This window comes from Oryza glaberrima, chromosome 12 (genome assembly GCF_000147395.1).
Source record: "Oryza glaberrima chromosome 12, OglaRS2, whole genome shotgun sequence".
NCBI lineage: Eukaryota > Viridiplantae > Streptophyta > Magnoliopsida > Poales > Poaceae > Oryza > Oryza glaberrima.
This window is the reverse complement of record NC_068337.1, coordinates 23,207,425-23,232,807: the sequence shown is the minus strand read 5'-3', so window position 1 is coordinate 23,232,807 and position 25,383 is coordinate 23,207,425. Positions and strand designations below refer to the sequence as shown.

The 25,383-nt window shown below is 42.6% G+C and overlaps 4 protein-coding genes and 1 pseudogene across 5 annotated transcripts; 4 read left to right on the top strand and 1 right to left on the bottom strand.

Annotated features, from left to right (window-relative positions):
• Positions 1 to 5,006: 5,006 nt before the first annotated feature.
• On the top strand, positions 5,007 to 6,355 carry LOC127757688 (F-box/LRR-repeat protein At3g48880-like). The gene has a single exon (XM_052283256.1). The coding sequence runs from the start codon at positions 5,215 to 5,217 to the stop codon at positions 6,085 to 6,087; it is 873 nt and encodes a 290-aa protein (XP_052139216.1). The 5' UTR covers positions 5,007 to 5,214; the 3' UTR covers positions 6,088 to 6,355.
• A 124-nt stretch (positions 6,356 to 6,479) lies between these two features.
• On the bottom strand, positions 6,480 to 12,734 carry LOC127757687 (uncharacterized). The gene is made up of 16 exons (XM_052283255.1): positions 12,517 to 12,734; positions 12,240 to 12,428; positions 11,967 to 12,131; positions 11,336 to 11,732; positions 11,137 to 11,255; positions 10,379 to 10,456; positions 10,103 to 10,243; positions 9,921 to 9,965; positions 9,617 to 9,783; positions 9,469 to 9,547; positions 9,313 to 9,395; positions 9,032 to 9,161; positions 8,816 to 8,948; positions 8,277 to 8,425; positions 7,846 to 8,041; positions 6,480 to 7,294 (listed from the first exon to the last, which is right to left on the bottom strand). The coding sequence occupies exons 1-16, from the start codon at positions 12,634 to 12,636 to the stop codon at positions 7,092 to 7,094; spliced, it is 2,394 nt and encodes a 797-aa protein (XP_052139215.1). The 5' UTR covers positions 12,637 to 12,734; the 3' UTR covers positions 6,480 to 7,091.
• On the top strand, positions 12,635 to 13,926 carry LOC127756412 (probable BOI-related E3 ubiquitin-protein ligase 2; annotated as a pseudogene).
• A 4,452-nt stretch (positions 13,927 to 18,378) lies between these two features.
• Positions 18,379 to 19,458, top strand: LOC127757800 (auxin-responsive protein SAUR77-like). 2 transcript variants are annotated; one of them, XM_052283388.1, is made up of 2 exons: positions 18,379 to 18,461; positions 18,611 to 19,458. In XM_052283388.1, the coding sequence occupies exons 1-2, from the start codon at positions 18,454 to 18,456 to the stop codon at positions 19,122 to 19,124; spliced, it is 522 nt and encodes a 173-aa protein (XP_052139348.1). In that variant the 5' UTR covers positions 18,379 to 18,453; the 3' UTR covers positions 19,125 to 19,458. The 2 variants fall into 2 exon arrangements, with proteins under 2 accessions (XP_052139348.1, XP_052139347.1); XM_052283387.1 differs by having other exon boundaries at positions 18,379 to 19,458.
• A 2,862-nt stretch (positions 19,459 to 22,320) lies between these two features.
• LOC127756872 (uncharacterized) lies at positions 22,321 to 25,135 on the top strand. Its single transcript, XM_052282254.1, has 6 exons — positions 22,321 to 22,634; positions 23,229 to 23,381; positions 23,901 to 23,994; positions 24,094 to 24,176; positions 24,288 to 24,441; positions 24,561 to 25,135. The coding sequence occupies exons 1-6, from the start codon at positions 22,512 to 22,514 to the stop codon at positions 24,791 to 24,793; spliced, it is 840 nt and encodes a 279-aa protein (XP_052138214.1). The 5' UTR covers positions 22,321 to 22,511; the 3' UTR covers positions 24,794 to 25,135.
• The last annotated feature ends 248 nt before the right edge of the window (positions 25,136 to 25,383 follow it).

The following is a 25,383-nucleotide window of genomic DNA, read 5'->3' as shown; positions in this document are numbered from 1 at the left end:
AATCCATGGCGAGGTTTAGGTCGGGGTTTGCACCGTTGACCAGAAAAGGCCAGGGGTGGTTTAGTTGATGGTTCGGTTTAGTTAGGCCACGCTGCGCTCGTGTCAATCCTAATCCCCTGCTAATTAACCTGGTTTAAGCGAAGAGATCGAGATTAATTGGGCCTGCAGCCCGCAGGCCCAATAACCAATAAATGGTTATTGGGCCGTATATGGGTGAAAACGGTCACAGAAATTCCCAATCGATCAAGCTCCGTTTCTGTTTAAGGGGTATCGTTTCCACCCGTACCTTTTTCACTATTTATAAATTTTATTTTTTCTAATTTCTTTATACATCGTATTAGTGTCAACGTTAAGTAATTTAATAAATAATAAAGGAAAAAGTACAAATTACCCCCTCGAACTATCGCGGTCGTCTGAATTACCCCCCGAACCACAAAACCAGGTATTCTTCACCCCCAACCATGTAAACCGGACAAATTACCCCCCCGACCCAATTTGCGGTGGTTTTGATCCACGTAGCGTACGCGTGGCAGTACAGTCAGCACTCTATTTATAAAACAAAATTGTGGGACCTACCTGTCATCTCCCCATCCTCTCTTCCTCTATCTTCTCCCTCTCTCTCTCAAACGGCTCCGGCGCGGTGTGCGGGGGAGGACGCGGCAGTGGCGTGCGGGCGGTGGCGGAGCGCCGGGAGGACGTGGCGGCGGGCGGTAGCGGTGGCGGAGCGCCGGGGAGGACGCGGTGGCGGGCGGGAGGTTGAGGAGGAGGACGACGAGGATGACTACTAGCAATCACTGCCCACTCATACATAATCCCGGCAATGGCGGCCGAGGAGACCAACTCCTCCTCACCTCACCTCACCAACCTCCTCCACGACTCCAGGGAACTCGAATCCCGGCCCGGTTGGTTGCCGCCGAGATCGATCCATGGTGGCCGAGGAAGCCCACTGCCTCGCCGACGCCACCGCCACCGCCTTGCCCAAGGCGTCGCCTAAGAACGCCGCCGCCGTCGATGGCATCGCAGTCGGCGGGCCTGCTGTTCGCGCTGCTCGGCTTCCTCGTCTTTCCCGTCATCTGGGCCGTCCCAGAGTCGCTCATCACCGCCGAGCTCTCCACGGCGATGCCGGGGAACGGCAAGTTCGTGGTCTGGGCGGACCGAGCGTTCGGGCCCTTCTCCGGGTCGCTCATGGGCGCCGCCGCCATGCGCTCCATCCTCGTCGTCGTCCTCCTCATCATCGGCGCCGCCTTCCGCCACGTCCTCCCCGGCGCTCCGCCACTGCCCACACGTCGCCGCCGCGTCCTCCCCCGCACGCCGCCGCCGGAGCCGTTTGAGAGAGAGAGGAAGAGTGAGAGAGAAGAGAGAGAAGAGAGAGGAAGAGAGGATAAGGAGATGACAGGTGGGTCCCACAATTTTTTTTTTATAAATAGAGTGCTGACTGGACTGCCACGCGCACGCCACGTGGACCAAAACCACCGCGGATTGGATCGAGGGGGGTAATTTGTCCGATTTACATAGTTGGGGGTAAAGAATACCCGGTTTTGTGGTTCGGGGGGTAATTCGGACGACCGCGATAGTTCGGGGGGTAATTCGTACTTTTTCCAATAATAAATATGATCAATTATCAACTGATGAGGGTCGTTTTTCAAAGAGATGCTATCCATTCCAACTGTTTTCATCCCTTGGGCCGTAGCAACACCGGGCTGAAATTGTCACAGAGAGGGGGAAAAATGGAAAAAGAAAAAAAAAGAGGAAAAGGAGAGGTCGACGTCGATGTCAATTGTCAAGCTCGATTTGCGGCGGTGGCCGGCGGCGAGGAAACAACGGGCCGGAGATGTTGGTCGTCGGCGCCGATGAGTGGCACGGCAGCTGGATTGATTGGGCCGGAGCCCACTGGATCATTAATTACGCGTGCGGTTTGGCCCGAACCAACTGGGTGCACGTACTAAAATTCTTACTAAACCTTTAGCTTTAGTAACAGTCATATTATGGTGGTTTCATGTTGCTGAATTAGGTGGTTGTCTAATACACATTTTGTCATGTAATAAAACAATCTAATAGGATGAAACATAACTGAGTACAATAAATCCTGATAGCATCTAATTTGTTTTATAGAACGGAGAGATAATATATGAATTTGTAGTGGACATGTCACATGTGTATAAGGAGTTAAGGACGCGCTCATATATGCGTGTGCAGTGGTATGAGTGTAATGCACGCACGTCCTTAAGTAGATTTAGAAAGATATTTTCTTCTACGAGTACACATTTAAATATTTGGATTGTGCAATACGACCAAAATTGAGAAAATATGCTCTCACTTTTGTTAACTCTATATCTAAACAATCTATTCCCGTATTTTGTGGGACTAACTATGTTTATTATTATTTTTAATAAAAAACAGTGATTGAAATTAGAAAAAAAGTGGCGTCCTATTTTTAACGAAACTACTACTCCCTCCGTTTCGAAATATTTGATGCCGTTGACTTTTTATCACATGTTTGACCGTTCGTCTTATACAAAAAATTTAAGTAATTATTAATTCTTTTCCTATCATTTGATTCATTGTTAAATATATTTTTATGTAGGCATATAATTTTACATATCTCACCAAAGTTTTTGAATAAGACAAACGGTCAAACATGTGCTAAAAAGTCAACGGTGTCAAACATTTCGAAACGGAGGGAGCACTATTTATTTAGCATAAGCTGCAATTCTGCAAAAGCGTGGACTTATTGCCAATAAAATCAGAAAGAAGCACTTTATAGTTTCGACCACCACTCGCGTAATTTGAGACCTGCACGTTCCTTCGTCAATTCATCGCGGGACAGGGATTTGAATTTCGAAACGTGAACAACTTGAACATTGATCACGATTTCTGCCTACTCTTGATTTAAAAAAAAATCACAAAATTTATCTTTTCGGTGTGATGTCCTTCGCAATGTTAGCTATAGTCGCAATTGGCCAACTGGCTCACTCTTGTAGACACCAACTTCATCGACCGCATGTGAAATTGCAAGGAGAAAATAAAATAAAATTGAAGCACTTTGAGCCATCTTCTCGATCTTTGTCCCAAAATTAATCATCTCGATCGTACGTAATCAAGATATTTTTAGGTTAATTGTCAGACCTAATGGCAACAAAGCCGGATCCTGTCAGGCATAATGACGTCTTTGATTGTAATTGGTTACAGTTCAAACGTACTCTGTGTGTAAATTATGATTGATTTGCTGCACATTTGTGCGGTATCTCTGGAAGACACGTGGTTGTTCTTTGTTCAGGTTCCTGTATATACATAATTGGCATGGATTTTGTCTTGAAAAAAGTACAGAGATTGATTTGCACCACATGGAGATATATCAACATATGTCAGTCAGTGTATCACAAATACAATTAAATTATGCATATGGCAATCTTTGCATCATTCGTTTTTTTTTCTAAAAAAATCTTCGCATCATTGTCAACGCTAGAGAGGGGTTAACATTTTTTTTAAAAAAAAAACTATGCTTACATAAGAATGTGAAGCCAAAGAAAATCCAACGTAACATCAACGCTTTGTTTTCTCAAAACAGTGTTACTTTAAGATTGATTGATGCAAGGTTGCAAACCATCATTTTCACTTAACCAATATGGCTGGGTTTAACAAAAAGAGATGACGAATGGAATACCTTTTTCATATTAAATATATTAAAAAAATCATTTCACCCTGCGTGTACCTGGACATGTTTCTGGTCAAACATTTTAAAACTCTGAAGTATGAACGGCATCTTAAAAGTATTTAGAATGGATACGCGAGAATCACATATAAATTAATCTGGAGAAATGTTTCATAATGTTTGAATTTCACCAGACTATATAATATATTACAATACAAATTATTGAATTGTGTTTTAAATACCATAATGATGTCCAAAACGATATTTATCAAGACATATTGGAGGGAGTAATATCCTTCTGTCCTAAGCACATGCGAACGTCATGCATGGATAGCTAGCTCTGTTCCAATGTTTAATTAATTTCAAATTTTTTTTTTATGTAAGCTATGTCGACAAAGTCGAGTATACAACGTACCCATGGCACAGCGCATTTATGGTGAAGAAATTAGGACTAATCCCACTTGGATGACAAAGTTGTACCAATAATAATTTCGGATCATTATCGGATTTTGAGTTGACTTCATTTTGAAAAATACAAACTTAGCTTTCGTGAACATATAGATGTAATTGGGGTATCTAGTCAATCATACAATATTTTGTTTTGCTAAATTCTTATACGGCCTATTTAGGTTGGAGGAATTTCATGAGAATTTTAGAGAAACGGAACCATTTCGTCAACATAGATACAATGTCATTTTTTTTCTTTTTGAAGAATTCTGCCTATATATTTTATTTTACCATCTAATTACTACAATAGAATTTAACTGCTACTACCACACTGGTCTTGTCTCCAGTGACCAATAGGGTAAACACCAAAATAATACCACACATATACATTAGATGGTACCCGTGCTTTGCTACGGATAAATATTTTTTTTTATGAAGTGTGCTATCCATTATTTGCTACGGGGAATATTCACTTATTTTGATTCTATATTTGTCTAAATTTGATTGCCTTCAATATCAAGATGTTCAAGAAGTGATTTACTCCATAAAATTTACGACGGAAATACTTACAATGATAGATTTCACTATCCCTATCACTGAAGCCTTTTTAAGTATTATTGATAAATACATTTTGCCAATGCCAAGCTAGCTGTGGCTGCTAAGGAAATTAATACTACTACTACTGGTCTAACTTGACTCATTCCTATACCATGTGTATGCGTGTGTGATATGGACACTCCCTCCTATCCAAATTCCAACTTTCTTTGTTGTCTCACTTTCCCTTTTTCCACTTCTTTTTAAACTTTTTCTCACCTTTGAGCTGTCCCTATATACACAACATTTGACCAAGATGATGACGACTAAACATGTTGCAAAAATCAAATCCACAAGTGTAGATGTCCATTGATCTTAGATCGGACGTAAGTGGCCCACGCAGTTGCACGACTTAAATTTATATCGATAATAGTGTCGACATTAAGTGGCAAGTTGCAATTTGTACAATTTTAGTTGCATTTGGGGTTATAGTGGTTTTCGCCTCAAGATTTTAATCTTATTTTTTTTACTATTTAAGGAGATAGCAATTGGAAAATTAGCAAGAACCAAGGGTGGCGCCAATGGACACCGGAGAGGAGGAGGCGGCGGCGGCGGTGGCGCGGTGGGGAGACATGGACGCCGACTGCCTCGTCGAGATCTTCCGGCGGCTGCCGCTCGACGACGTGGCCGCGGCGGCGCCGCTGGTGTGCCGGTCGTGGCGCGCCGCGGCGCGCGACGCGTCGCTGTGGCGGGCGCTCGACCTCCGCGGCGGCGGCGGCGCCGCCGCGCGCTTCATGCCGTGGTCGCCGCTGGGCGCCGCGTTCGCCGCGCGCTACGGCGTCCGCCGCTTCACCTTCGCGGGCTACCTCCGCCTCTGCGTCGCGCGCGCCGCGGGCCGCGCCGCCGAGCTCGCCCTCCCGCCGCTGCTCGGCGCGCCCGACCTGGACCTCGTGTCGCTCCGGTGCACGGAGCTGAGGAGGGTCGCCCTCCCGGCGCTGTCCGCCGCCGACGATGCGCGGCTGCCCGGCCTCGTCGCGCGGTGGCGCCGCCTCGAGCACCTGGAGCTCGAGCACAGGCCGGCGTCGTTCCCGGCGACGGCGGCGCGCGTCGGCGCCGGCTGCCCAGGCTTCTCCAGCCTCAAGATGGCCGGCGCCATCCGCGACGTGGACGCCGCGGCCATGGCGGCGTCGCTGCCGCGCCTCAAGCGCCTCTGCCTCGACGGCTGCTACCTGCCAAGGCACGAGCTCCTCGCCGTCATCCATGGCTGCCTCGAGCTGGAGTCGCTGAGCGCGAAGCACTGCGTGGGGTTCGACGAGGGAGACGAGGAGGTGGCGAGGGAGGCCGCCATGATCGGGAGGCTCGAGGTTGGAGGGTCGAGATTGGTCGACAAGTTTGACCAGCGTGACGTGGACGGCCTGGATGATGACACGTCGTCCTACGTGGACGTCATGTGATCTCGCTGTCTGTGTCGCCAGTTTGCCTGGATGTAAAAATTTGCTTTGACATTTCGGTTGTTGCGGTTGGGTCCATTTGAAACGCAGGAATTCTACTTGATTCGGCTTCAGTAAAATTCACGCGTTTCAAATTGATTGTAACTTGTAAGTCGTATTATGACATCATAAATTTTTTTTATTTAGGGCTTGTTTGGAACAAACGAATTTCAAAGGATTTGTACGAGAACTGAGCTTGATTCATGTGAATATCATACAAATTACTGGAGTATCATATTTGGAGATATGGCACGGGTCAACATCTATTGCCATCGATACAGACTGAAACCGTTCACAAGCCTGCATGCATTTCGTACTTGTCAGTGCAGCTTAGCCATCAATTTCTGAATCTGGAAGACTTATATGGCAATATTTGGCATCTAATGCAATTGCTAAGTTTAGCCTGCCAGATATCAGTACATAATCGACAAGATTGCCTTTTTTCCAGGAAGACAAATTATTTGCCTGGTTGTTATAGAGTTCTAGAAGAAAAAAGTATTCCATCATGTATGCAAGCAACAGACAACTGAAACTCTGAAAGAAGCATCGAGTTTTCAGTTTACCAGATCAACACACACTTCATTCAGAGTCAGTAAAACAGCATCATTCACTCACCGTGTTACTGGATATCTTAGCGTTACATTTTCACCAAAAAGAGCTAGTTTTTGCTATCAGAATTACAGATTAGCCTATGGAAACAAAATTTGCTAGGATCTGAAGATAGATCACTAGATATCACCTACAAAAAGAGGTAGGGTGGCTCATTCACCCAACAGCGTTGCTGTAGCCATCATCGCATGTGTTCTCTTGTGAGCTGAGCTGACAGATAATCAATGCCCACAACCAGCTTCAGCAGTATTGGACGAGCTTCGGGCAGCACTAGTCATAAGGATTTCATGTGCAATACCATTTGTAACTAGCAGGGTTCCTTGTTGCATTGTATGACGGGACAAAACTTCGGCACTTTCTCACTCATTTGCAACTGGTCTCTTCTCAAGCAATGATGCCAAGAATGCAGGACATAACTTTGTGAGAGGCGGAAGAACATGAGTTGATCCACTGAATATAGTCTCCCAAGGTCTCTCTGACGGTATAAATAGAATTTCTGGAACATCTTTCTTTGACTCCAGTTTCGGAAGTTCTCCAAAAATAGAAGCATAACCAATTGGTCCTGGAATAACAAAAAGGAGCTTCAGAGCCTTTTTCAACATGTTTTAGAGTACAAAAGAAAAAGGGGCAAATAAATGGTTTTGCCAGGCACAATGCAACAATATTCAGAAAGGGTTTCTGGAAGGCTAGCATTAAAAAAGAGAATGGTTTCTGGAGCGTAAAACATTTAGCATGAGAAAATGTTGGGATATGATGTTCATATACTCCCTCCGTTTCAAAATGTTTGACACTGTTGACTTTTTATTACATGTTTGACCGTTCGTCTTATTCAAAAAAATTTGTGAAATATGTAAAACTATATGTGTACATGAAAGTATATTTAACAATGAATCAAATGATATGAAAAGAATAAATAATTACTTAAATTTTTTGAATAAGACGAATGGTCAAACACGTACTAAAAAGTCAACGGTGTCAAACATTTTGAAACGGAGGGAGTACTATATAATCTTGCCACCAGCAAATATAGCCGTAGAGAAGAGCAGGTTAACACAATGAAAAATACAAGTATACAGAAGCTGATTAGAATAAATGCAGCAAACCATAACTCACCAGGCTCCTCAGTTTGAATATTTTTGTGTGCACTCTTGCCAATATGCAATTCTTCATTGCTTCGGGGATCAAATATAACATACTCATGAGAACCGTTGACATAAACCAGCGATGATGCCTCTCCATCTATCCTGTCTTTTCTGTTTGCATCCAAAGAGGAATCACCCTTCAAAAAAGCAACGCTGCCTCCCCTTGCCTACAAAAGAAAAGTGAAATTAACTCTTGTAATACATTAATGGGCCACTGATGCATTCAACAGATTGACACAAGCAGAGGAAAGAAACAAAATATAAACATTTCACTTGAGAACCAAAGCAATAAGTAGCTAACAATGCGCATTGCCTACAATCACTAACCAGAAAATTTAGTCCCAGAAAATATATAATGTGCTCTATGGACTGTTCAGAGTATAACAACTCAGCCAAACATACCTTCTTTACTGACCAGGAAGAAACAGGCTTTGGATTTTCTGCATCGAAAAGTAGTATCACCCCATCTTGCTCTGCCAGTGTTTCTCCATCAGGACAGCTTAGAAGAGCAAGAACTGCAAACTCACTTCTACTTGACGAGCAACACGCAGCTGTCAAAAGTACATATATAAAATGAGAATTATATCAGATGCATTTTTCTGCGGACTTATCCAAGGAGATATCAGCAGTTTGTTTTCACAAACCCAACTTCTTTGATAGAATTTCGAAATGTTCGCACAAAGGTCAAACCTAAGTTCTGTACTAGACTATTAGCTATAGTTTGCCTACTTAATTCTATATCATGAACGTACAGAACAATTGGATCTAGACGACTGCATCTGTATAGGGTAATTGAATTATTAGAACTATCATTTGGCAGCTCTTCAAGCTGGTAAGATTAAATCTTAATAGTCATCATGAAGATGAATAACTAGACATGCAATCTGAACCAACTCATGTAATAAAATCATAAGATACATTTCAACGAGATAATTTTGTACCTTCTGCAAAGAGGCTGTAAGACCATTGCATGGAAAGATTTGGAACATTCCACATGGCAACCTGTGGTTTGGAGCTCTGAGATAGAGACATCAAAAATGGTGATGTCCCAATGAACGAAAGTTTTGTGATGGGCTGCAAATTGAAATGAGATACACATATCAAACTATTAATCTGAACAGAATGGCAAAGGTCCACGCTGAGGAATAATACAATACCGATAGTGCCTCTGCAATCACACCAACAAGTGTGTTATTATCAGGATCCCACAATGTGACGACATTCTCAGCTGCAACCGCAAGAACAGATCCATCGCTTGAGAAAGTTGCGGCTGTCATAGGTTTATTCCTGCAATTTTTCATTTTTTACGTCACCATTTACAACATTTGCCACAAATTAATAGATGATATTATAGCAGCATAAACAATAACATATATGCTTATGGCAGCAATATTGAGGTATTGTTTAAAGGGAAATTAAATTAACAAAGTCAACTCACTTGTATGAGCCGACGGATTGGCATCTCCAACCAGATTGATTTTTTTCATCACTTGGTTGTGAAAGCATACTTTGGACCCAAACCTACAGGTAAAACAGTAAAAATTAAGAAATAGATACGCAGAGCATCATCTCAATAACCAATAGATATGCACACCTTAAAGTTGCCACCAAATGAAGAGCTCACAGCCATGTTTTTTCCAGGGCGGAAAGCAATAGCAGAAATTCCAGCATCGCTGTATGAAAGAATGGTAAGAGAACATATGCAACCATTTATAATTGACCTTATATAGTCATGTTGGTACCTGTGCGGCTCATAAATGACAGTGGACAAAAAATATTGTCCAGCACGAGACCCTTGGTTCCAAAATTTCAATGTAACAAGCCCACCTAATTCTTCTTCAGGAAGCTTGACATCAACGGTGCACATAAACTTACCATCAATTGACAATGAAACTAAGGAAATGTACATCTGTGGAAAGGAAAGCATTCTCATCAGAGCAAACTTCTGGATACTAAAATAAATGTGAAAAACAAAGAAAAATTTTAAGCCACAAGAACCTAACAAAAGAAATCTACGGTACAAGCAAAAGGAAGTTGTTATCTCACTGTGATATCATCAACAGGCTGAAAGTTCCTCTCACAAACTTGCACCTGTAGAAAGTAAAAATATTGGGATGGGATATTCTTGCACAAAACCAGAACAGGAAGACAAGTACCGATTCAATATACTGAGAACCACAGAACTGGATAAAATATGATGAAATGCTCTCATATGCTTACTGTTTTACCTCTGAAACTTCAGTATTCTCAAATAAATCGTAGAACTGTATGCAATAATCTTCTGTTGGCACAGCAACAAGTTTGTTACTGTAATCAAATCCATACACATCTCGATAACAACCACCCAGGTTTGGTGAAGATATAGGTAGCTGAAGAGATAAACAAATAAAAGACATCCATTAGCACATAATATAATCACCAAAAAGTGAAACAGCAGAGATCATCAATACAATTTATTTGGATTAGAGTGGGCTCTTAAAGGGCATATTTATGCTATTACAAACCTTAATTCCAGCAATAGATTTCATGACCTCCATGTTGGGCATTTTTAGAAGATGGACTTGGTTATTCATACATGACACCTGAAATACAAAGAACATTAAGCTCTACTTCAAAAATGAATTGCAAACAAATGAAACAGAAACAGACAAAAAGAAACGGTAGTTTGAAACAATCATAGAGCCAAAAAAAAGTCTAATACAAAAATGCTACCTGCTACACTTTATGAGCCCCCCATCATCAGTACAGCCCATTAGGAAGTAAATGTGTTACCATAAAAAGATGCTGAAGTGCTGAACCATTCTAGTTTTCTCATACGGTTCTAATAACATCATGTAACCTAATGTGGACATGTATGATTATGATATATAATTATGCTCACTCTGGCCACAAAAAAACAAGTCAATTTAAAATGCATGCAGTCAACACGAATTCTTTGACCATAAATATCAGTTAAAATATAGTATTCCGGTATGCAAATGAAACTGATAAATTCAATTTTGTCATAACAAGAGCTTTCATAATATTACAGTTATATAAACTTTTTTAAAATTTATGCTAAAGAACTAGGCAGTAAAAAGTTGTATAATGTGGACTTAGATAAGTCCAAAACGACTTGTTTTTGTGACTGGAGGCTACTATGTGGCAACATCATATTCAAATAACTCTTAAATCAACAAAAATAGTGTGTTTTTCACTCTTCAGATTACTATATCAGGTGCAACGAAGTTCAATGGGAGATGTAAAATATGGGGATACTTACACAGGCAATGGAAGAATCCGGAGAATCTACAAAGGACAAAAGAGGAGACCCTAGACGTGGTTTATATCTTCTCTTCCCAGTATCTAGTTGCCATACAACAATAACTCCCTCCATACCACCTATAAGATAAGGAACTTGTCATTGAAAAGCATAAAACCCTAGAATCACAACTGAATGAACACAAATCAGCAAGCAAAACCTGAGAACAAGTAAGCTCCATCAGTAGAAAATTTGAGAAACCTCACTCCGCTTGAATGCCAATGCCATGTAGTGCAAGTATCTGCATCACCATTACCCCTCACATCACCCCTGTCTTCATCTAGTTCAGATTTTGTGCCATCTGATCCAGAAAACTTTGCATTTCCAAAACCTCTCCAGATCAGTATTCGCCCCGTTGCATCACCACTAGCAACAATTCTCTCACTTGGATGGAAGGCCAGTGTGTTCAAGTTTTTTGTGTGGCTAAGCTTTATCTTCCTTATCTTGTCGGGCTTGAAATTTTTTGTTGGTATCCTCCATACATGGAGCTTTCTCTTATTTGTAATACCCAAAAATTCACCAGAGCTACTTGCAACAATCATTTCCGGTTTACGGGTCTGTTTAAATCGAAGCAAACAACACATTGATGTAAGTTTTAATAGAAAACCTTACCACAGCTACTACAGCACAATATTATTGTTATATTTCTAATTGCAATAGCAACATTAGCAGCAAACTACATTTCCAAATGGAAGCTCACTATTCATAGCATGATCAATAATAAAATATCTAAAAACATATTGTCGCAGGAAAATGGTTAGAAAACGAACTGGGACAGGTAAAATTTGTACCTCAGCCAGAAGACTACCCACTTGACGCCCTTTGGTTAAGTCATAAATTCGCAACTGCCCGCGCAATTTCTCATTAGATGGCTTACTGGTGTCTTCAACAGAGACGAATGCAAACGGCGTGTAAATTTCAGCTCCTCTCGATATTCTGGCTATGTTAGGAATGACCTGCGCCCAAAACAGAATAAAAAAAATTAACCTATAAACATTTGCCCAATTCACTGCTCACAACAAAACGGTAGCAACCAAGGCGACGAAATTCGCAAAGCGGCTCACCATGGAGTGCACGGGGAGGCCGACCTGGACCTTCCGCACCAGCTCCGCCGCCGCGAAGTCCCAGTAAATCAGAAACCCGTCAAGCCCCGCCGTCCAGCAGTAGCTCGCGAGCTTCGCCGCCGCCGCCACCGGCGGCGGCGCCACCACCACCGCCGTGACGTCCCCCTCGTGCCCCTCCAGCTCCGACACCTGCAAACACACTCCCCCATCGGTAACCAAAAAAAAAAAACCACAGCGAGCCACAAAATCTCTCTCTCTCTCTCTCCATGGTGCGTACCAGCATGCCGGTGGAGGCGCTGAAGACGGAGACGGTGCGGCCGGTGCAGGCGAGGAGGAGACGCCCGTCGGCCGAGAAGGCCGGCGGCGCGGAGACGTAGCTCTGGCCGCCGGTGATCATGGCGGCGGCGGCGAGGGGTTTGGGAGCTAGGGTTTTGCGGCGGACGGGAGAATGGTGGCGGCGAGGCGGCGGCAGAGGCAGCGTAGGGTTTTGGGATTTTTGGCAATGGCAGAGGCGGGTTAACGGGTAGCGACCCGGTCCGCTTTGTTTGAGCTCTTGATGGGCTCCATGGGCCAGGTTGATGGGCTGTCCTTGTTTAGGTTAAACGTGGGCCGGGTCGAATTTGTAGTGATTTAGGCCTGGTTTGATAGGTCCAGGTTTTAGTTCGAGCTTCCCAGCCCATCTAGATTTCTTTGGAATTGAGGCCCGTCTATGTGTTTGCTTAAGATTTTAGGAAAAAGTACACCGAAGGTCCCTCAACTTGTCATCGGGATAAAAAACGTCCTCGAACCGCAAAACCAGATATGCGGGGTCCCTTAACTATACAAAACTGTTCACCCGAGGTCCTTCGGTGGTTTTGACCCCGGTTTTGGCCTACGTGGCACGTGGGACCCATGTGGACCCCACATGTCAGCGTGCCACGTCATCACCATCTCTCTCTTTCCCTTTGTCCTCTCTCTCTCACTTTTCCTCTCTCTAGGCTGGCGACAGGCGACGTGGTGGTGGCGGCGATGCGGGAACAGGCCTCCCATCCTGACAGCCAACGCCTCGCTCTTCTTCACCTACGACGAGGCCACGCACCCGCTCACGCCGCCGCCCTCCTCTGTTTGTGTTTGGTGAGTGGTGTTTGATCGGCGTCGGTGTTTGGTGGATGCCGTGCAAGCCGAGCGGATGCGCGTGGGGCTGGAAGAAGCGCAGCGACAGCACGTCCGGGCGCTGGTGGCGGCCGTGGCGCGCGCCACGACGGGGAGGGTGCGTGCGGCGGAGGCCAAGCTGGATCGCGCACGCTGCCGCAACGCGGAGCTAGAGGAGAAGCTCCGCTAGATGAGCGCGGAGGGGCAGGCTTGGATAGGCGTTGCTAAGAGCCACGAGGCTGTCGCCGCCGGCCTCCGTGCCACGCTCGACTAGCTCCTCTAGTCCCCCTGTGCCGTCGCCGCCGCAGCGGGGGAGGGCGACGCCGAGGATGCGCAGTCGTGCTGCTTCGAGACCCTAGGCGGCGCCGCCGCCACCACTGCCGCCGACACGGTGTCCGGGGTGACGTCGTGCAAGGCCTGCCGTGTCACGGAGGCATCTGTGCCGCTGCTCTCGTGCCGCCGCCTGTGCCTGTGCGGCGCCTGCGAGGCCGCCGTTGACGCTTGCCCCGTCTGCGCCGCCACCAAGATCGCCTCCGTCCATGTCCTCCTCTCCTGAAGTCACTCACATGTGCCACACCAGCCACTGCATGGAGTAGGAGATTTCGATAGCGCAACAGCTATGGCCAGACCGAAACCGGGCATCCATCAGCCAACTCCGGTGACAAGCAAGCTAACAACAATCATCCTGTCCCAAGTTACATGGAAATTCATGCTAGGGAAGCCATGGTTCTGTCATCAGTGATCTCCAGGCCATGCGAGTTTTGTCGGTGGAAACAACAGTGTTCGGTGCGATGAATTAATGGTTGATTGCCAATCTCATCTGTCGCAGGTACCATTGCTTCAAATATTTGGCAGCCCAGGTCGGCACGCACGCCGCCCCGTCTCCCCGTCGACCGCTGCTCATCGGTTGTCCTCCCCATCGGCCGCCGCCCGTCCCGGCACCCCTTCTCCCCGCCGATCCCCGCCTATCGACGAAGTCCCGGCGCCGCTCCCCATCCGCCGGCCACCGTAGCTCCGCGCCTCCGCTTCGCCGGCCGCCACGCGCTCACACGCCGCCTCCGCCGTTCGCCGCTCAACCCCCCTCGCTGCCCGGTCGTCTGCTCCCTACCCGTCGGCCGGCCTGAGAAGAGTGCGAGAGAGAGGGGAGGAAGGGAGAGAAGAAGAGGGGAATGGACGTGGCACGCTGACATGTGGAGCCCACGTGGGTCCCACGCGCCACGTAGGCTAAAACTGGGGTCAAAACCACTCAAGGACCTCGGGTGACTGGTTTTGTATAGTGAAGGGACCATGCATATCTGGTTTTGCGATTCGAGGACATTTTTGTATCCGGGTGACAAGTTGAGGGACCTTCGGTGTACTTTTTCCAATATTTTAGCCCAAATCCCCGGGTTGAGGAAACCATGATCAGGCTCTCACCAGCCATAGCTAAATTTAAATTTTAGAAATAATTAGAGGTCTTTTTTTTTATAAAAAACACACAGTACAAATGTAGACACCCACAACATACGCACACTCACTCCTACGAGCACCTTTAAAAGATTGGGTCGACATGTCTTGAGATTGACAAAATCACCACGGACACCTTGCTATCGATGGATACTCGTGCCTACCACTAAAATAACCATATGAGCATCTCCAAAAACTGGGCCAACTTATCTTAAGATTAACGAAGTCACCACGGGCGTCTTGCTGTCATGAGTACGTACCCGACGCCTACCATTGAAAGAAAAATTAGCCGTAAATAGAAGCACCCGTGTTAAGTCTAGAAGTTAAACCCGTCCACCCGGGTGGGTTGTTTTCACCATGAGAAATCTAACCAATTAAACTATACTCACTTCGCAATTTAGAGTTTTTTGCTGTCGCTTTTTATTTTTCAAACGAGACACTACAAAAATAAACTGGGAATTTAGGCTTCTCAAAGAGACCCTTAGGGGACAACTTGGTGATCTATATGCTCACTTTATTTTATGACGCGTGAACTAATTAAGCTGCTAGCTAGATTGGTAGGCCTACTTATAAAATTTGCTACAGTTTCTAGCCTGGACAGGTCGTTGATGTGTACACTTCCAATTCAAAGAATGTTATGTTCTTGATCGAGCAAGTGGAAATTGGTATGAGTAGTGTAGTGTAACTAATTTTGGTTGCTTAGAACATAAACCTCCTGAACTACGTACCCTTGGTTTTCTTAATTACCAACTAAGCTTAGGTTGAGTGCCACACTAATTACCAATTAGGCAGGACACAAGATGTAATAATTCTTGTTACCTTTTGTGTTGGATCCAATATCTACACTCTGATCCAAAGCTAGTAGCAACACCATCTTTTATGTAAAATTAACTGTACCGTACAGATTAACCAACCAAGAAGCATAATATATACAAACTTGATCCTACAAGATCAAATTCCTATTAATTCAAGGACCTACAGGATCAAAGCATATCGGTATAGTCTAATCTTGCTACACATGCCTCAAATTAATTTGTTCAATTTCAGAGGTGCTTGGTTTGAAGCCTAATCTTGGTGTAGTGTTTAAAACTTATGAAGATAAAGATTAAATTGGTGTACGACGTACGTAAAACGCGAAAGATATTAACACATGATTAGTTAAGTTTTAAGTATTACAAACTTGACGAATGGATATATTAGATATTTTAAAGCAACTTCTATATAACAAGTTTTCGCACGAAAATATAAGTTTGAAAAACGTGCTAACGAAAACCGAGGTAAAATCTATATCTTCATCCGAAAAGAACATGATTCAGCCATACTTATGGCCTTATCGGTTCTGACAAATTAGTGTACAAGATTACTTATACTTCACTATATAAAAAAAACTACATAGAAATATGTCTTTTTTACTGTACAGATGGTGTACATAAGAAAATCCACTTATGCCTGCAGTGCGGGCTGTGCGGCCCACAGTTAGTATTGCACGCCTCATTTCTATTCTAGAGACGGTTATGCGAACATCTAGAAATTGATTTTTAGATATAGTTGTCTTAAGCGATTGTCTTTAAAAGTAGATTTTCATATGTGGTCATCTAAGTTGTCCGCATGATTTAGAAATGTCACTACTCTGAAGGTGGTATTTTTTAACCTGGAGTCCTTTTGTGCCTTTTTTTCTTGAGTACTTATTAATTAATTAATACTTCGTAAAAAAACAATTGAATAGTCCTTACATGTCTAAAGGGTTTTTTTTTTGCATAAAACCTATGGCTTTTCCACGTTTTCAAACCGTGTATACATGCCACATGTGCAACGATTACTCTAGATTGCTGTCTTTTCTAACATATTAATCTCTATGGTCTAAATATCAATAAATAATTGTGAATCTAACACGTGATATTACATGTAAGCAAAAGATTAAAATGTGAAGTACCATATCAATGCTGAATATGGTCCAGAGAGAGGACGGACGAATCAACGGTGTATGTTGTACCACCAATTCTTATATCAAGATTTGTGCAGGACTGGAGGATGGTTGTTTAGACATTGCAATCTTATAAAAGCTAGGTCATGTCCTCATGTGCAGTTGTCGGCCTATACACAACTACTCCCTCCGTTTTAAAAAGAATCAACATATTCTAGGACAACAAATTTGGACAAAAACTTATTCAGATTTGTTGTCTTGGGATGCTGACTCCAACCAATCAACCGCCGCCACTTGTGGCACTGACAAGCAGGCCTGCCTGTTGGCTAGATAAGATAAACTTTGTGTCCCTGTTTGGTACAGCTTTAGATCACAAATCCATGGTAGATTTGTATTTTGTATGTTAAATAATAATGGTTTAAAATTTTAAATTATATATAAAATATGAAAAAAAATGATTAATCAAAATGTTATCAATGTAATCTAGATCCGCTGATTTTGTACCCAGCTTCAAAAAATTTTGGATCCAGAGTTGTGCCAAAAAGGATTTGTATATATATGTTTATGATCTTTTTTTTTTGTTCTGATTAATTCCTCCTCCTTTTTCATACATGGTCCATAGCTTGCATCCTGTACTAATTAAGTACTAACAGCCTAACAGGTAGGACAGGCAGGTCCGAATATAATGCTGAAGTGAGACCCTGAAAACCATGAAAGCTCTCCTTGCTAATCTTGTCCCTGTTGTTTGTTAATTTAGTTGAAAGTCTATGATGGTTGCATTAGAGGAGATTAATTAGTTGGAACTTGGAACAGCTCTTTCAAGAAAATTCTTTGCCCTCAATTAATCCACTTGCTATCATGAGCCAATGCTCTTTGCATACAATTGATCGAGATTGGTTCGAGTTTGCAATATCACGCTATTACCTCACAGTTATCATAGTTACCCCCTCAGTAACTACCTTAGTTTTTAACCTTATAGCTTTTATGGTAACCACATGGATACTAGGGTAACCACGATACCGTCAGGTAGAGGTAACCATCACCAAAATGGTAAGGGAAACCATGGGGTGGGCTACGCTTGCAATGCTCAATTTCTGACGATAGACTTTTTTTTTCTCTACGAAACACAGTACAAGAAATTCATGTATATATACGCTACACACTCACACCTATGAATACGTATAGGTACGCAACAAACCACATTTATAAAAGCCAAACTTTTGCTATGTGTATCTCTATTGTAGGTGAAGATCATTAGATCAAGACCAGAGTTATATATGTTCCATCATCCTAAAACTTCCAAAAGCTCTAATCATGAGCACTACTCAAGACCAAAGTGGATCATGCATGTAACAAATGAAATAAGATAAGAGTCACTGGCAAACAAAAATGTGGCATATATGCCTCTGGGCCCCAATTAAGCAAATAGGCCAACCTGGTGCCCTAATTAAGCTAGCTTGCAAAAATTCAATGGACAGGTAGATCGATCAGTGTGTGACTACCTATAGCTATATAGCTTTAGCTAGCTAGCGTCCTCACTTGTCTACAACGACGTGCCACCCACTTCTCCTCCTCACTAACACACATCCACTTATATATACACACATTTGTAATTTGTATCTATATATATTTGCAATGCTTAAGCTTGAAACCTAGCTTGAAGCTAGCTTAATTTGCTAGCCATTATAGCCTCTCATCGATATATATACCCCAATGCATATGTAATTAAGCTTGAATCCTATTTTTCTTCCTTGTTTGTGTTTTGTGTTTGTGACTTGGGTCGAATTAGTTTGAGAGAATTTGGAGGGTTTTTGGTTTTGGTTTTGATTTTGATTTTGATTTTGATTTAGTTTTTGAGTTACATGAACAGGTTCAGAAATGTGTTGCTACGAAAGTGCAAGAGCCTGTCACGCTCTCTCTCGAGGTCGAGCTCCTACAGGAACCTCCGATCCATGTCCACCCGGGAGCACGTCGTCGCCGGCGGCGATGGCGGCATTGTCGGCGGCGGCGACAGCAAGGCGGTGTCGGCCGGCGGCGACGGGGCGGTGGTGTTCGTCGGGAGCTCGCGGCGGCGCTACGTGATCAGCAACAAGCACCTCAGCCACCCGCTGATCGCCGCGCTCATCGACGACGACGTCCCGGCGGCGGCCGCCGGAGACGGAAAAGAAGGCGGCGGCGGCGGTGGGGTGGTTGAGAGGAGGAGGTCGACGTCGGCGGCGACGACGACGTCGTCGTCGACGAAGCCGATCGCCGTCAACTGCGAGGTCGTGCTGTTCGACCACCTGCTGTGGATGCTGGACAACGCCGTCGACCTCCGCGCCGGCGGCGACGGCGACGACGACGACGCCGCCATGAGAGAGCTCGCCCAGCTCTACGCCTACTAGCTGCTGCTGCTGCTGCTGCTGATCATGGAGAGAGATCAGCTTAATCAACACCATCAATGTTAGTTAAGTACTCGATCGGTACATGCGTGCATGCATGTTGTTAGTAATTGTTTTGATTAGTTCTTAAAATTAACTGCCTTGATTGATTTCATTTTTAATTTTGATGTTCATTTGGTTCTTGCGCGAGATCTAAAAGATTATTCGGCGCGATGAAGAAGATGATTTGATGCATGTACATGCAAAATGTATGGAACATGGTGTAGTTATTATGGTTTATGATGTTTTTCACAAAAGAAGAACAGATGAATGAATTTATGGATAGAGTTGTTTGTTATGGTTTTAATCTGGTCTGGTTAATTATGCTCTTGATATGAATAAGTATAGTTGGCCATGCATCATCATCATCATCATGCATGCATGCATGCAGCTTAATTAAGGTGGTTGTTGATATGATGATGCTGGAGTTAATGTAGGTACATTAGTAGGTGCTAATTTGATGAATGATGCATTCTTGTGTACCACAAGCTAGCTCAATAAATTTGGTTGCCTTCACTTTGGGCAATTAGTTGACTTGTGATCAAAGTGAAGATGCAATTTGTGCATGCAATTTGATGAGTGCTTGTTAGCTTGCTGCAAGTTGCTGTCTATACAGCTCATACTTATATACTACACTAGCAAATTGCCCATTGTTTACTATGGGTAAAAGAAAATATATAATGCTTTATCGTAGATAAAATATATTTTTATGAAATATGCTAGTATTATTATTATTTACTTATTTTAGCTTGTGTTATTCATTTGATTTAAATAAATATTAAACTATTGCATATACTATTATAAAATATTAAGGAGTAATTTGTAAGACTGCAAAATTAGTGGTTTCGACGGCGTATTGTATTTTATAGTAGTATAGATATGAGCAGAAATTTGTCGACCGGAAATGATATTTGGTACTCACTTTAAAATCAGTATACATTTATTACCTTTTCTAACATTATCTAAAAATGCCTTTCCAAACATGTATTTCGGGAAGAAAATAATTATTGGGGGAAAAAGGAGCCCTGGAGTCTTGAGACAGATTAGACGTTAACATCTGAAATTCAAGTAAAAAAATAATATCTGAAATTAAAAATGGAGGCAGTGCTAGCAAGGTTTAGAAGCGAATTTGAAGTTAAAAAAAGGCAAAAAGAAAAAATTAAAGAGAGCGCAATCAAGTAGTTAGCAAAGGCAATCAGATACAGCTAGCAGAAGTAATTAACACAGCTAACATTTGTATCAGACAGCAAGCAGGCACAGAACAGCTGAACTGAACAGATATAACGGCAGTTCAGAGCAGACAGGCCACCAAATACAGCACACCCGTTAGTTCCAACCCAATTTTAGCTCAACAGTCCACATCTCATAATATATGCACAAAATCTAGCTTTTGATTATCTTGGATTTTATGCTCTTCTAAAAAAAATACTTCTTCAATTTCAAATTATAAGTAGTTTTGATTTTTATCAAAGACAAACTATTTCAAGTTTAGCTAAATTAATAGATAAATATAATAATATTTATAATATTAAATTAGTTTTGTTAAATCTATAATTAAATATATTTTCATAACATATTTGTCTTGCATTGAAAATGTTACTGTTTTTTCTACAAACTTAATTAAACTTGAAGCAAATTTGACTTTGACTGAAGTTAAAATGACTTATAATTTGAAACGAATAAACTACAAAGATAGAATGCTTCATTGTCAGTTTGATATCATGATGAGTTCAGGTTTGAACGTGTGTTTGAATCTTAACAATCAATAATATAATCTCGAAAGCAGCAACATCATCATCTTAAATGGAGTACATAATACTACAAACATTGGAGCCATTAGCTGTATGTTTCCCTTTTGTCTAGAACAAAACACATTTGAGTTTTATAAGAGACATCATGCGCATCTGCAAAATTTTAAAGCTGTACTAGCTGTCAGTCACCTGAAATTCCCATGTATATATATCTGTTCCATTCTTAAAGAAGAAATATTCAAGTAAGTATTATATGTAGCTTTGAAGTTACTACATGTAATTCAGTTTGGTCCAGATTGTTTTTGGCAGCTGGAAATCAATGTGCCAATTTGGACAGCCTGCAAAGGATTGGGCAGAGTGAAGAATAGGTCCATATGGAATGGACGCATAATTTTGCGCCCAAAGGCCTGTCCCCTTGTAAATTTTGCTGAATTTTTGCAGGAAGCATGGATGCTTGTTTGCGAATTGAGATTCATGTAGGAGTTGGGCTATTCACCTGTTCAAACTCGGAGATTAGAAACTTGGAGCAAATTTTACTTTGCCATGGAGTTCATGAAAAAGCCGGTGTTTGCTTTGACAATATACCTTCACTTTCCAAGCTGATTCGGCGCCTAGGATTCAAAATTGAGGATTTATCCTCTAGTGCCAATGACATATAAGGTCAGAAGGCTATAAATGCTTAATTTCTATCTAAAAGGAGTGCATCTGATCAAATTTTACCATGAAGCTCGGCACAAAATCTCAATTGAACTAGAGGACTTTGTATGCATATGACAGATTTAGGCTGATTTCAAACCTCGTGTTTTCAACATTTCTATATGGCACAGAAAATAAAATAGAGTGGCTCATTAACAGGTGATTAATTAAATATCAGTTGTAAAAAAAATTAAAAATAAATTAATCTGATATTTTAAAGTAATTTTTCTATAGATATTTTTTACAAATATACCGTGTAGCAGTTTGGAAAACATGTGCGCGGAAAACGGGAGGCAAAAGTTAGGAAAATGGAGTAGAGAACTTTGGAACTTTGGGGGTGTTTAGATATAGGGATATAAAGTTTTGGCGTGTCACATCGATATTATATAGGGTGTTGCACGAGGTGTTTGGGCACTAATAAAAAAATTAATTATATAATCCGCTAGTAAACCTCAAGAAAAATTTATTAAGCCTAATTAATCCATCATTAGCAAATGTTTAATGTAGCACTACATTGTCAATTAGGCTTAAAAGATTTCTCTTATAAATTATTCGTAATTTGTACAATTAGTTATTTTTTAGTCTATATTTAATACTTTATTCGGTGTTCAAATGTTTGATGTGACATGGTAAAAAATTTTAGGTGATAACTAAACAGCGCCTTTGCAAAGAAGAAGGGGAAAAGTGCGTAAACGAAAAGAGAGAAAAAACGAGAGAGGAATTAAAGAGGCCGTTCCCGGCCAGCGCGCGGCATACGTGTGCCTTCGTCTAGCCACGCAATTCTCCCCCAAAATTTCCCCCACAACAACGACCCGCCATTACTGCCCCTGTGCGCCTCGCCTCGCCACCGAACCGCCGCGAGCACCCGGAGGAAGAGAATCGAATCGAGGCGAGAGGAGGAGCAATGGCGACGGCGAGGACGCTGGCGGCTGCTGCGGGGGCGGCGAGGGCGTTCTCGTCGACGGCGACATCCGGCGGCGGCGTGTCCATGGTGCAGGGCGCGTCCCGCGGCATCGGGCTCGAGTTCGTGAGCACTCATCGTCTCCTTCCTCCTCCTCCTCTTCCATCTCCCATCTCATTTTCACCTTTTTTCACATCAATCCCTTCGCTTCTCCATATTTACTACTTACTCCATTTCAGATTATAAGATGTTTAGATTTTGGTAAAAGACGAATTATTTCAAGTTTAACTAAGTTTATAAGTTTATAGACAAATATACTCTCTCAGTTTCATATTATAAGAATTTTTAACATTGTCCATATTCATATAAATGTTAATGAATCTACCTGTCTAAAAAATATGGGCAATGCTAGAAAGTCTTATAATATGAAACTGAGGAAATAGTAGATATTACTATTTTTTCTATAAATCTAGTCAAACTATAAACAATTTTACTTTAACTAGAGTCAAAACCTCTTTACCTAAAACGAAGGGAATACTTTCCATATTCATTTCTCGCTTGGCTCCCACATTCGCCGAAAGAATCCATCGGGCCCACCTGTCAGCCACTCATACGGCTCACCGAGTTCGTGCTGGTGTGCAGTGTGTAGCTGCTCTGATCATGCGCGTTGCCGGCGATTTCTTCTACGAGCTCTGAATCTCTCGTGCGCATGCGATGCAGGTGAGGCAGCTGCTGAAGAGGAGCGACGAGGGCCGCGTCGTCGCGACGTGTCGCGCGCCGGATTCAGCCGTGGAGCTTCAGAAGCTGAGGCAGGAGCACGAGCAGCGCCTCGCCGTGCTCCCGCTCGACGTCACCGACGAGAGCACCATAGAGGTATAGATATACTGTGCACTATATACAGAGATTAGAGATTGATAGGTAGTACTCCCTCCGTATTCTAATGTATAACGCTGTTGACTTTTCGACCAACGTTTGACCATTTGTTTTATTCAAAATTTTTATGCAAATATGAAAATATTTATGTCATGCTTAAAGAACATTTGATAACGAATCAAGCCATAATAAAATAAATAATAATTACATAAATTTTTTGAATAAAACGAATAGTCAAACGTTAGACAAAAAGTCAACGGCGTCATACATTAAAATATAGAGGTAGTAGTAGATTAGATTATTCTTTGCTTGGATTGTTAGTCGTACCCGGATAGACAATGTTGTGTTGTGAGCAGAGTTACTTGATATTCAGATTCAGAAGGATGATATGAGGTTTTGTTTTTTCTAATCTGCACAGCTTGTTTCTTGGTAGGAACTACTAGATTATGATGCTAGTGAAGGCATGCTGAATTGAGACTTGAGAGTTCTTATGTAAAATTTTGAGTCTTCCGGTGACAGGCAGCTGCGGCCTCGATAGGAGAGACCCATGGATCTCTGAACCTGCTGATCAATGCAACTGGGATCCTTTCAATTCCGAATGTGATACATCCAGGTTTATAGTTGAAATTTGAGCATAGCTTTTCAGGTTGTATTTGATTGGTTGGTTGGTTGTTGCTTACTGAATTTGGGATATTTTCATGTTGTGTTACAGAGACTACATTTAGCAAAGTTCAGAAGTCATCCCTGCTACTGGCATATGAAGTGAACGCTGTTGGCCCTATTTTAGTGATCAAGGTATAAATAATAACTCACTGTTTCACTTCCGTTTTCATATTCTTGTCGTGATGTGGTCGGATATCATCTGTTATATAGACATGCTTACTCTAAATTGATTTGTTCTATCAGCATATGTGGCCATTCCTGAAGGCTGGAGGTCGCTCTGAGACCGGGAGAGGATTTTCATTGGTTGCAAACATGAGTGCCAGAGTCGGTTCAATAGGTGACAATGGCCTAGGAGGCTGGCATTCATATAGGGCTTCTAAAACAGCACTGAATCAATGTATGCAAATACTAACATGTTCCATTTTGCCTGTACTAGCCTGCTTTTGACACTAATCTTAGTTTTACAGATAATTTGTTTCCATCAGATTTACAAAATGTTTTGCTAATTTTGTGCAGTGACAAAGACTGTATCAGTTGAGCTGGGGAAGAAGGACAACATTGCCTGCATCCTGCTGCATCCAGGAACCGTGGACACTGACCTCTCACGCCCTTTTCAGAAGAATGTTCCCAAGGATAAGCTCTTCACAAGGGAGTTCTCTGTTCAGAAGCTACTGTCCATCATCGACAATGTCAAGAAGAGCGACAACGGCAAGTTCTTTGCTTGGGATGGACAAGAAATCCCATGGTGATATCAATCAGCACTTCAGCAGAGCAAGTGAGCAACAGTGTCCAAAATTTGTGCTCAATATTTTCTCAGCCTTTATTGTGTTGTTGGCACCAAATAGATCGTGTCAATGCTCGATTTGAATTCTATTTGGATCTACGACGATCTGAACATAACAAACCAAAATCCATTTTCTTTTCGCTTCCTTTTTAGATGCATACAAATGATCGATGTAACTTTCTTTTGCCACTGGTGGCACAACAGTTAACCCAGTGTAATTAGTTGCAACGTATCCTGATGGATGTATATGTTGAAAACTTCCAGCCAATTTCTCAACTACTGCATCATGTCCATATCATATCCTGCGACGACCATTGACTTGTAAAGTACTTCAAATCTCCTCCATAGTACTAGAAATTATAGAACATTATATGCTACCACAGGAGACTCCTGGTAGTCCATCATTGATGCCGGATTGACTACGGCCATGGCCGGCTGGGGTACGTCCAGGAAAGAAGTCGCCAATGCCAGATGCATGGAAGCTTCTGTCGATAAGTTGACAGTGACGTGGTCTCCCTTGCACGATACTTGAATCTTATGTGCACTAATCAACGA